Source organism: Alnus glutinosa, chromosome 12, assembly GCF_958979055.1.
Source record: "Alnus glutinosa chromosome 12, dhAlnGlut1.1, whole genome shotgun sequence".
In the NCBI taxonomy this organism is placed as follows: domain Eukaryota; kingdom Viridiplantae; phylum Streptophyta; class Magnoliopsida; order Fagales; family Betulaceae; genus Alnus; species Alnus glutinosa.
Genome location: NC_084897.1, coordinates 8,433,277 through 8,445,753, shown reverse-complemented (window position 1 = coordinate 8,445,753; position 12,477 = coordinate 8,433,277). Strand labels below are relative to the sequence as shown.

Genomic DNA, 12,477 nt, shown 5'->3' with positions numbered 1-12,477 from the left:
ATGATATCTTCAAGAAAAAATGTCAAATTTTATATTAAGGGTGGTAGAGCTTGAGCCATAAACATGGGGACCAACTTCCATGGATGTGGGGGTTGAACTATGGAGTCGAACCTCCATAGCCTCGCTAAAGTTAGTCTAGGAGCTATTAAGAAGTTGGCCACTTCTCTCTTAAAAACAACAGAAAGAAGCTCTGAACCTTTTTTTATATTGGTTAAAACTGTCTCTTTCGAGATTCTCACCGCCTCCTTTTGAGAAGAGGTATGGCTCTTGCATCCATCCTTCTCCCCTCCCTCCCTTTTTTTTCTTTAGTCTTCCCATGTGTTTCTCTCTCTCTCTCTCTTTAGTTTTCCTTTCCTTCATTCTTTCTCTCCATTTTTCCTACAATTTGAAATTAAGATCTACCACTTTTTGTAAGTATGCTCCACCCACGCACCAACCCTCCACAACAACCGGTCTCCGCTGCTTCATTCAACATCTTCCACTACCATGCGTGCACACCACGCACCTCCAGAGCGTGCATGTTGCATGCCTGCCGCCGTTATCACCTCCTTTTGATCCACGCATAAAATCCACGGCTCACCCACTTCTCCTGCAGCGGATCTCCATAGTTGAAACTTTCTTTTGACATATGGAGATTTCCATATATGGTTGCAGCGTTTGTTTTGGTGTTCACCAAACATGCTTTTACCAGACATTGTGGTGAAGCTTCTCTTCAGAGGCTCTGATCCAATTATTTATTGTGTAATGTGCTTTGCAATGTTGCGTCTTTTATCTTTCTGCAATCGTTATTGTGAAAATTGTTCTGTTTCTGGAATATTGCATCTGTAAACCACCCTTTGCGGCTGCCCCGGTTTGCCTCATGGGCTGGGTCATTTATTTTGTCCATTCCCATTAGTTTTAGGTTTTTTTTTTTTTTTTTTTTTTTTTTTTTTTTTTTTTTTTTTTTTTTTTTAACACTGTTTTCTGATTGTTTTGGAGCTTTTATTTGGGTTGCCCACCTTTTATTTGTTTTGGGTACGTTGTAATCTCTCTTTTCTCCTCCAAATTGAATTAAAAAACATAACCTTCATAGCCTCATGGTAAGCAATTTCTTGTTTTATTGATATTTTTTGAAGGTATAATTAGCATTTTACGAATATTCTATTAGAATGAATCATCCGTCCTCACGTCGCTGTTGATGAACAGCGATCCATAAGGTCTATGGAGTGTTTTTTGTGCAATGAATTAGCTTTATGTATTCCAATTGGGGACTGATCCCTGCACAACTGGTTGTGCAGGGAGCTTTTCCCATTCCAATTTCCAATCGTGTCTGAAAATTATATATATATATATAGAGAGAGAGAGAGAGAGAGAGAGAGAGAGAGAGAAGCTACAACCACTAATCACTCAAGAAATTTGCGTACTAATCACTCAAGTAATTTGCGTGGAAGTCATTCTGTTTTCCTTTTCTTTACAATAAAAACAAGTGTGCCGTACAAGACCAGGCGTACAAAATTGGATGGTTTGTTCAGGACAGCTGCAGCCCCCCAAATTGCGCCCCACTAGCTTAAAAGGCACGTCAATGGGGTTTGAATTAGGGAGGGCCAATTTTTGACGCTAACAATTCGACTTCGATACGGGAATATGGATTGTCACCTTTAGTTTGAACGTATTATTTTAGAAAAATAAATGTTATATATCACATCTTTTATCTCACAATTATCTTATAATGTTAATGTAATAGTCACAACCAATCATTAGATTTTCATTCTAATTGAAGACTATCAAGTTGCTAATATGTGCCAAAGTTTCCTAAATATGAAAAACATAAATATAGAGAAACTGCTGATAGTGCTATATAATATGTTACATTGAGGCCCGTAATAGTCAAAATAGCTATTGAAAAAGTACAACTCTTTATTTTAGCTACTGGTTTTTTTTTTTTTATATACTTTCTCCTACATATTCTCTATTCTACTCTTTATTTCCTTTAAGATTATTTTGTGTGGAAGAGAGTAAAAGAAAGAGGGAGAGAGAGTGTGAAAGAAGGAAATGAAAGAAAGAAAAAACAATAAAAAACTGTTTTTAGTGTGAATAGTGAATAGGCTCTTCTGCCTATTTACTATTCACATTAAAGGGAAAAATTATATTATGCCTTTTTGGCTGGAGACAAAAAAAATAGCTCATAATAATTAAATTGGACAATTACGAGTCATTTTCTTATTTGTCGGAGATGCTGTAACCTTGTTTGCCAGATGTGCAAGATTTTTTATATTTCCCATGTAAACAAAAGTGAGCTGGAGAAGAAGGTAGGCCAGAAAACAGAAAAGGTTGTTCCATATATATTCCAATGCCAGAGAAGATGGGCTACGGATGGGGTGCTTCACGAGGAAAATATAGAGGAATATGCTCTAGCTGCCCAATTGCTCACCGGTGGGATATCTATGGAATATTATTGTGTCATTGTTGAAGAATACAAAGAATATATATATACACTATATATGCTCCCATTCTTCATTCTTGTTCGCCTTTCCGTTTTGTGGTTCGGGCTTTGATTTCTCAGTCAATTGCTCAAAAGTATATTGGAATAATCTATAATAATAATAAATAAATAAAAAAAAAATTGCTAGCCTTCTAGTAAGTTGTTTGTGGAATATAAGCAATCACCCATTCTATGACATTCCCAAGTATCTGAGATATCACTGGCAAGAAGAAAAAATAAAATTAGAAACTAAAAGATTGATTAAAACATATATATATATATATATATATATATATATATATATATATATATATATATATAGAGAGAGAGAGAGAGAGAGAGAGAGAGAGAGAGATATCAAATTAAGATGAGATTGTAATTAAGATTTATTCGGTAGGGACCTGGCCTCCTCCCCAATACGAATATAGAGTCCCGCCCCTGGTAGCTTGTCTCCCGGGTTAATATACCCCTGTTTGAACTTGCTTGCATAAGTGAAGGTGGCACTCCATCATTTGCTTCCGCGGAGACTAACACCCTCGGAGAAAAAGCTAAAGACTACTCCATGGAAAACAAAGGAGTTGGCCAGAAGAAGAAGAAGAAGAACAGCAAGGGTAATTAAGCTGACTTTGGCATCGGCTCTCTCTTGTTAGGTTATTATTGAGGCGAAAACAGTTCTTTCAGTACTCTGTTTCCTCGCCATTTTCCCATTTTCAAGAAGATCCTGAGCTCGATCTGGTTTAGTATCAAGGTGATTCTGTTTCTGTTATATATATATATGCCATTACTATTATGCCCAAAATATCCTTTGTTATTATATATATATATATATATATATATATATATATATATATATTTTATGAATTAAAAGCTTTATAAACCAAATACAACAATACACACACTCCAGTCAACTGAATACAAGAATTTCAAACTAAAACTACAACCGAGCTGCAAAACCAGCTACAATCAAAACATAAAATCACAAAAGCTTAATTGAACTAAACAACCCAAAAATTACAAGGGAAATCTCGGACGGAACTTAGCCAAGACCCAGAATATCCTCTATTATATTATTAACTAGAGCATGTTAAACGGTACATTGTTATACAGATGACCGATTCTTCTTCAATTCCTCTCAACTAAATAGGATCCTAACCTGATTGTTACGCACCTGTCATTCAATTTGATGATATAAAAGTGCAAAATAAGTGTATTAAATATGCACAAAAAGGCATGAAGAGATGAAGAATCCAATTATATTTTATGTTTTGAAAGAGGAAAACTAGTCACAATCCTCTACTCTAAAAATGAGCTGACTCAAGATTTGCATGTTTCATGCACAAGGTGGGTCCCAATCTTGGGCGTGCCTCATTACTTGTAAAGCAGAGCATGTATGGCCGTATGGGAGTACGGTCAATCTTCTTATCATTGCCCACCAAGAAATGGGGTTGTTAGGTCATTTTACAAATGTATATGTACATAAATAAAATAAAATAAAGAGAGAGAAAAGGATCTCAAATTACCGGTAAATCCGTTAAACAGGGTGTTGAAGTACAAGTAGAAGAGATTATATTTGATTTGATTTTGAAACAGTCACACGGCTATTCTAGGCCACAACCGCGTTTTTCCCTCTCTCTCTGCTCAATTTTCTTTTCTTTTCTTTTCTTTTTCCTTTCTTTTTCTACTTGGGTACTTTCTTTTTATCGTTTTCCCTCATCTTTCATTCTTAAATCTCGTCCACAGACATCTTCTCGCCTGTCGAATCCACAGATTCAGCACACCCACTTTCTTTCGCTTTGGGGTATATAATTCTCTCTCCTTTTTGGTTTGTGAGGTGGGTTTTTTTGGGGGGAGTTTATTAACTGTTGAAGGTGTTTACTTGATTTTATTAGTTTTTATTTAGTATATTTATTGTAGGGGATTGTATTTCTACGATTTGCTTCTTCCTGAGAAACCCAAATTGGTTATTTGGTGATGAAGATTGGGTTTTGAGCTCCTACTTTTGTGGAGTTGGTTTCATTTTTTTTCCTTTGTGAAATTTTATATTTTTAAGTCTATTATTGTGAGCTGAGAAAGAGAAAGTGAAACTTTTTGTGCTTTTCATTGCCCCTTTTGAGTATTTCAATGATTTTGGTGGTTTTGCTTTGAATTGGTAATCAATCAAATGTTTTGTATTGAATATAAGCCGGTTTTTCGCTTCATTTCCTCTTGGTTTTGAATAAAAACTTGCTGGGTAGTTTTGGGTTTCCTTTGTTTTTGCTGTTTTGAACTTTGATTCTTGAATTGAAGTTCAGAAAAATGGATTTGAGCAATGGTGAGGGAGTTGGAGCTGTAAAGGCAGCTGGGAAATCCAATGACCATGAAGGAGACAGTGCTTTAAAAAAGTCTAATTCTAAAGAGAATGCCTTGGGGTTCAAGGTGAATGATTTTGGTAGCAAGGATATGTTTTTCAGAGCAGATACGATTGATTTCAAGAGCTTGGATATCCAGCTGGAGGAGCACTTGAGCCGGGTTTGGCCGAGGGAGACGGAAGTGCAGACGTACAAGGAAGAGTGGGAAATTGATTTGTCTAAGCTGGAACTAAGATATCTTATAGCTCATGGGACTTATGGGACTGTATATCGAGGTATTTATGGTGGCCAAGATGTTGCAGGTAATTTTGGATTCTTCCAGCTTTCCTTGTACTTGAATTGATAATATATTTTTTGGTTTAATGATATAGTATTTTGTTAGATTCTTTTTATTGGTTATGTAAGTGTATTAGTGTGAAAATTGAGTGTATGGTTTGCAATGAATTCAAACGAGAAATTGGATCGAAGTAAAGAAAAAAAAGGACACCCCCTTGCGAGCCATGCTGTAAGGAAAAATGCTTTAGGATTCACAGCCTAATACTTGATGTAGCATGGTGTAGTGGATGACAGAATTAACAATCACAAAACTCACAACTCTTCCCAAAATTAAGAAGAAAATCAAGGATTTGAGGTAAAATAGGAGAAAACTCAAGCTTTGAGTGTTTCTTATTGAAAATTGAAGAAAATATATCATAAGCTGTAGCCTAAGCCGTCCTAAATGAATGGATACAGAGAAATAAGTACAAACCCGAGGAAAGCAAAATAAAACGAAACTTCCGAGTCGCGTTTGAACGGACAAGAGTCTCGTTCGAACGGAACCTTGCGATGGAAGTCCGTGGTCGAACGAGCTTCCACCAACTATCGACCGAACTCTTCAGGTTGTTGTTCGATCAGCACTCGATCGAACTGGCATCGGCACGTTCAACCAAGCCTCTCGGGAAGTAACCTCGGTTGAATGGGTATTGATTGGCCATCGATTGAGACTCCCTGGAAGTCCATTCCAAACTCATCTGAAGGCTCGTTCGAATGGGCCTTTGCTCTCGTTCGAAAGCGCACGTCTTCTCTTGTTTTCTTCATGAAGTCAAACGCGGTCTGATCTACATCAATACTTCATTTGTCATGAAGTTTTAGTATGTTTGATGACAAGGCAATGATAAATCGTTATGTTCTGGCTCCACTGTTGAGCTGACAATCTATAGTATCTGTCAAAATTAATAGTGCACAAGTGAAAGATGATGTGTGTTACAGGGAATGTCTTTTGATATGTATACTTTGTAGGTTTCCAGTTATTTTGAGACATGATTCTTTGGATGTTTGTATTAAAGGGCTGAATCTTGAAGCTGCCAAATAGCAGTTGAAGGCCAAGCCCAAAATGCCTTAATGGTATCTTGTACATCATTTCAGTTGTGTTTAAAAAGATCCTTTGCTAAAGGGATAGAATAGGCAGCATGTGCGGCTCTGATATGCAGTGTATCTCATTAGGATTGGTTACCATGTACAGAAGAACCATAGATAGTACGAAAACAAGAGGTGAAATACATTTTTAAGTTCTGCACATTCTTAGGTTAGTGAAGAGAAAGTTTTTGGAAGGTATTGTAGTGTCAAGTGTAGGTTCCGTGCACTCGAGTGTCTAACATGCCCATTTTTAAATAGAGAAGTGTCCTGCAGTTCTTGTCTGTAACTTGGTGTGTACTTACAAAAAGTATTACTGTACTTGGGAGAAATCGGTTGGTTAAATTCTGTTTTTTTAAGGAAACCGTAAAGCCATTCCTCTCCTGGGAGATTTTTGGTTTAAGTATGGTTCAGATTTTGCTTTTCATTTTCCAAGATCTGAAATATACTCAGAGTCTCCTGTTGGAGAAATTGCCTCCTTAGAAAAATATTTCTCTTACTGATCGAAATCTGTTTAAAGCTTTAGAGAATTTGGTTTCCTATGAGAGTTTCCCAACATTGAAAATCCTTGTAGGATGTAATGTCTCCCCAAGCTTTTCAAAATTTCTTGACAAAATGGAATTTTGTTCATTACATATAGGCTACAGTTATTAATAGAAACGTTCATATTTTAGATAACCTTCTTGCAAATTAGGATTTTTATGTCTTCATAAGCTGTTACCTTGGATCAAGTTTTTTGTGCCCTGTCCACTTCATTTTTCTAGGTTATCTCCATCCCTGCCCTGGGTTTGCCACTAAGGACTGCTAAGTCACAATCTTACCATTAAGGTATTGTCCTTGCAAAGGCTTATTTTTATTGGTAACATGGCATAGGGCATTGCAGTACTAGAAGCTAAGTATCGGCTTAGGAATCAATACATTTGTGCGTGTCCACATACATATACATATACATTGAATACATGTAAACCATCTCCACGTCTGTTGGTGTTTTCCAACTCTGATTATGTGCCAATTGTTAAGTGAGCGGTGAACTTTTTCAGTTCTGTGCAATATAGCCTTTAAAACATTGATGATTTGTTAATGGCATAAGTTATGTCATTTCTGTGTTTGTGTGTGCTTTTATTTATAAAGACTCGCTGCCCACTGTTATTCTTTATATTATAGTGAAGATAAAGACTCGCTGCCCACTGTTATTCTTTATATTATAGTGAAGATATTGGACTGGGGGGAGGATGGTATTGCCACAGCTGCTGAAACTGCTACTCTTCGGGCATCGTTCCAGCAAGAAGTTGCCGTTTGGCATAAGCTTGACCATCCAAATGTTACAAAGGTGAAAACTGACTTTTGCTGCTTTACATAATGTGATGTTGTCATGCATCCTTGACGCGACCTGCCAGATACTATGATGCCGTGCATTTCTACAGTCGGTCCAAGCATGCAAATACATGGACAAACACACACAAGGAGATTAGACAATCATTCATGACTGGTTATATGTGATAATAATTGAAACGATTTAGCCGATCCCAATGTGTCAGAAATAAGGCTCAACTGAGCTTAGTTATATTCATTTTTCAAACTTGCATGAAGATGTCTTTCTCCAGTTTTGTGGTTTCTCATTGTTTCAAATAATAATCCAGTATATCTTTAACAGTTTATTGGAGCTTCCATGGGAACTTCAAATCTTAAAATACCTTCGAATAGTGCATCAAATGAAGGTCATAATTCTCTTCCATCCAGAGCTTGTTGTGTAGTTGTTGAGTACCTTCAAGGGGGGACTTTAAAGAAATTTTTAATAAGGAATGTGAGAAAGAAACTTGCCCTTAAGGTTGTGATTCAAATTGCTTTGGATCTCTCTAGAGGGTAAGTATATTATTTTGTCAGGCTAGAATTTATTACGGTATGCTGTGGGTTCAAATTAATTGGATCATGGTTATGTATTCTTTAATCCAACTTTGCAGGTTAAGTTATCTTCATTCCAAAAAGATTGTTCATCGTGATGTTAAAACAGAAAATATGCTGCTAGATGCTCAAAGAACTGTGAAAATTGCTGATTTTGGCGTTGCTCGAGTTGAAGCCCAGAACCCAAGGGACATGACTGGGGAAACTGGAACCCTTGGATACATGGCCCCAGAGGTACCCACCCCTTGTTTTCAGACACTTATAAGCATGTAGAATTGCCTGGTTAATGAAAAATAGTCTTGTCATCGAAGTCCAAAAAATAATTTGAATGATCTGTTCATTTTGAGATACTTTGAAGAAAAAGTTGTTGTTCATTTTGAGATACTTAGAAGAAAAAGTTGTTTCTTTTTGCAGGTTCTCGATGGTAAGCCTTACAATAGGAAATGTGATGTCTACAGTTTTGGTATATGCTTGTGGGAGATCTATTGCTGCGACATGCCTTATCCTAATCTTAGTTTTGCAGAAGTTTCATCTGCAGTTGTGCGACAGGTTTGTATGTTTTCGGTTCTTAAGCAAGTTTTATTGCACATTTGTATTGAAAGTAGTGAAATTCAACTACAATTATTGAGTAACCCACCTGCTGAAACGCTCTGGCCTTGCTTATTAATAAAGAATACCTTTATCTGTTTACAATCAAATCTTTTAACTCATGTTTGAAATTTATATTCTCACTTAATAGTCTTAGAATTATTGATCTCGAGTCTTTAAATCATTTTCATCACAAAAAATTCACTGTAATCTGCTTAGTTCTCATGTGAAAGGTCTGTAGTTCTGATTGGCCTTCAATAATTTTTTACTACATCATTTAATTACCTTCAACTTTTAGTTCACTTATGTCCACAACTTGGAACACTACATCCATGCTTTTTTGCTCAGTATACAAAAAGAACCTTATTCATTGCATTATGTAGAAAATGTATATCTCTATGTGCGTGCTTATGGCCCAGGGGCTATTGGTTAGGATTGGAATATATTCCACCATAGTCCCTGGATATGTTATAACTTTAAATGTTTAATTTGGGTGCTCCAGGCCAGAGAAACTAACTTGTTGCCAACTATAAAAAGTGATGTTATGTTGATGACTGAACTTGTTTCGTTCAGAACCTTCGACCAGAAATCCCAAGATGTTGTCCAAGTTCATTGGCGAGCATTATGCGAAAATGCTGGGATGCAAACCCAGAGAAGCGTCCTGACATGGATGAGGTGGTGAAGCTGTTAGAAGCAATAGACACGAGCAAGGGAGGTGGCATGATTCCTGAAGATCAGGTTCATGGTTGTTTCTGTTTCAGCACAGCTCGTGGCCCCTAGTATCATAAATGTGCAAATGAAGTTAGTTTTGCAGCACTTTTTTAAAACAAGTAGTTCACAGTTTTCTGCATAAACAGAAAACAAAAGAGCCAATTAGGAATTTGTGGTCCATATGAGATCTTACTCATTTAATGCTTGGATATTGGAGGGGCAACAATACATTGTTGTAATTATTTTATTGCATATCGAGTCACTTGCCTCTCAACAGGAAAAGAAGCAGGATCAAGCTTCTTCTTGTTGCTTATTTTTGCTAATAAAATGATTAAAGCGGTAGGATATTAAGAGGATCCTTGGCCTCTTTCAAACACCCGGTTTGGAGATTCAAACTAGCTTGAACATGCATTTTTATTCATCAAGCGTGGCTTAAATAGGCTTACATCTTTGGAAGATAATAAATTGATAGGAATGATAGATACACACGTAAAGAGAGTGATAAAACATATCAGCTAAGGGTGATAAAACATATAAGCTAAGAGAATAACTTTGTGTAGGGATTTTGCACAAAACCTCTTTTGTACCCTCCAATGAGAGGATGACACATTAGCTTTGGACAAAAAAGGTGAATGATGTTAAAACACTGGATCTCTACCTTCTTGTCACTCGTTGACTTTAAAAATAATAATAAAAAGACTCATCGTTAACTTATTCTCTGTAACAGGCTTATTTCCTGTTTAGTGTTTAGAGTAGATTTAGAGTGGGAAATGGATTGAACAATTCAATGGAATTCATAGAATATACTGGAAAATATAGATATGGCAAGTTCGAGGCTGCCTTCCCTCCACAGACAATTCATCAACTTCAAAAGATACCCACCTAAACCAGGTTGAGGGCTTATATCCTGACTTTACAACAGAAATGACTTAAACGCATAACCTAAAGCATTAAACGGCGCACACTTAAAACGACACCTGTGAATGCACAAAAGGCATTAGGCCCTTTAGTCCAACGCACCGTTTTGATCACCCTAGGTGGATCCCAGTTGTGTCGCACTTATTCTCCTACTCCCGCTCCTTTTGCCACGTGGCACGACAGAACTCACCTTATCTACCTTTCTTCTAGACTTCTCTTTAGTTTCCCTACCACTCTCTTCTTCCTCGTGACTCCAAAGCACTCTGCCCACAAGGTGTGGGTAGGCGTTTTTCAAACCATAAAACTCTTCCTAAGTGGCATCATCGGCCAATTGGCCGTCCTAGCGAACCAGAAGCTCGATGTTGGGCCGATTGTCTTTCGGCTGAGCACGGCGGTCAAGGACTTCCACCAGTTTGGGCCTGAGGACCCCATTGGCATCCACTGGAGGAAGTTTTGGCAAAGTCGAAAAGGCAGAGCCTAGTTTGGGCTTGAGCTAGGATACATGGAAGACACGATGGATACGAGCCTCAAGTGAAAGATTCAACTCGTATGCAACTTCACCAACCTTGTGGATGATGGAAAATGGCTCGTAGAAGCTGGGAACAAGCTTGAGGGACCACCGGTAGGCCATTAAGGACTAGTGATAGGCCTGGAGCCGCAGGTAAACTTGTTGACCGATCTCAAACTTTCTCTCGGTTCTTCGTAAATCTGCATACTTTTTCATTCTGTTTTAAGCTTGATGCATGTTGTGTCGGAGGAGGTCGAGGATTTGCTCGCGGTTACACAGCACTTCGTCCACGGCCTCAACTCGAGTAGTGCCGGGTATGTTGATGTGAATTTTAAATGAACCCGTAAGTGCACGAATCGTTTGCAGTTAATGGATTGCAAGTGCGAGGTCGATCCCACAGGGAATTGTGTTTTTTAAAAACAATTTTATTTCTAAACTAATTAAATCTTAACCTAGTTCCAAATTTATTTTTTTGATTTTGATAAATAAAAGAAAAAAAAAACATAAATAAAATAAAACCAAAAGGAAACAAAAGAAAAATACTAAGGTTTTGGAATCCACACCCACCAAATCATAGCAACATATTCTCATGTTCATCAATACACATCCGAAGTTCTCTCCATACAAATCTTATGTATGTTCTACTATGCTTCAAAAAATTATTAAATCATTCAATGAATCCTTTCTTTATACAAATCACAAAAGATATCCGGTTTACACCAAATCATCAACTGTATTCGTAGAACGAAATACAATAAATATCCAACGTTTTGATAAATAAAAACCCAAGCAATTAATTAAATAAAACTATCTTAAATCATCATATGTATCCGTAAATCACAATAGATACCCAAGAATCATCTCAATAACTAAGTTGAAGTAGAACAATTAGAAATAAAAAAACTCATAAAATCGGATAGTCTAAACTTACATGAAAATATTGTTGCTCTTCAATGGTGAAGCGTCATCCTCAACCTTAATTGAAAAATTAGCTACACATGACTATAAAAAATAAATTCTAAACTAAAAAGAGAAAAATATGATGTTTGGTTTATGCTCTCTTGCTTCCCCTCCTTTCTTCTTAAGGTTTAGATGTCTATTTATAGGGGAAAAACAAGCCCTAGAAGTCCTGCATATTCTAGAAAAATCGGAGGTTAGTCTTCTAGTTTGAGTAGGAGACTTAAAACTCAATCCAAGAAGGAAAATAATTTTAAATTCGTCTAGATTTACTGTCTTTTATTGCGGAGCACTTTTGGCATATCAGACGTTCGAATTAGGAAAATCGTATTTCACAATAATTTGTAGTATTTTGAGTTAGCTTTCTAATTCCGCTAATTTCACTTTAATCTGATACTTGAGTGGAAAGTTATAACCAAAATATTATGACGTGCAAAATCTGAATTCTAAACCAATTTTGACTCTAATTAGAGAAATTCCAATTTAATCATTTTATTGATTTGGTTAAACATAACCACATCATCTAGTTCTTCTCAAAGTGTGCTTTCTTCCAAGCTTTGCATTTTCCACCTTAAAGCTGTCGTTTTCTTTTAACAACCTACAAAACACTAAAAATACAAATCTAACACAAAATATTAGATTAAGACATAGCTAAAGAATTAACTAATGTAAATTAAGGGGTTTAAATATTC

General features: G+C 36.6%; 1 protein-coding gene across 5 annotated transcripts; it reads left to right on the top strand.

Annotated features, from left to right (window-relative positions):
- Window positions 1–2,861: 2,861 nt before the first annotated feature.
- Window positions 2,862–9,654, top strand: LOC133851879 (serine/threonine-protein kinase STY13-like). Of its 5 annotated transcripts, none has more exons than XM_062288489.1 (7): window positions 2,862–3,209; window positions 4,753–5,111; window positions 7,410–7,531; window positions 7,856–8,064; window positions 8,163–8,337; window positions 8,518–8,652; window positions 9,265–9,654. In XM_062288489.1, exons 2-7 carry the CDS (start codon window positions 4,757–4,759, stop codon window positions 9,469–9,471), a joined length of 1,203 nt encoding a protein of 400 aa, XP_062144473.1. In that variant the 5' UTR covers window positions 2,862–3,209; window positions 4,753–4,756; the 3' UTR covers window positions 9,472–9,654. The 5 variants fall into 5 exon arrangements, with proteins under 5 accessions (XP_062144473.1, XP_062144474.1, XP_062144471.1 ...); XM_062288490.1 differs by having other exon boundaries at window positions 4,748–5,111; XM_062288487.1 differs by lacking the exon at window positions 2,862–3,209 and adding an exon at window positions 4,000–4,259.
- The last annotated feature ends 2,823 nt before the right edge of the window (window positions 9,655–12,477 follow it).

What these genes read in the sequence shown, in the direction of transcription:
- LOC133851879 (XM_062288489.1), top strand. Translation starts at nt 4,757, where the DNA reads ATGGATTTGAGCAATGGTGAGGGAGTTGGAGCTGTAAAGGCAGCTGGG. An exon ending in TTGGATACATGGCCCCAGAG is followed by an intron (nt 8,338 to 8,517) that starts GTACCCACCCCT and finishes TTCTTTTTGCAG; the next exon opens with GTTCTCGATGGTAAGCCTTA. An exon ending in CATCTGCAGTTGTGCGACAG is followed by an intron (nt 8,653 to 9,264) that starts GTTTGTATGTTT and finishes TGTTTCGTTCAG; the next exon opens with AACCTTCGACCAGAAATCCC.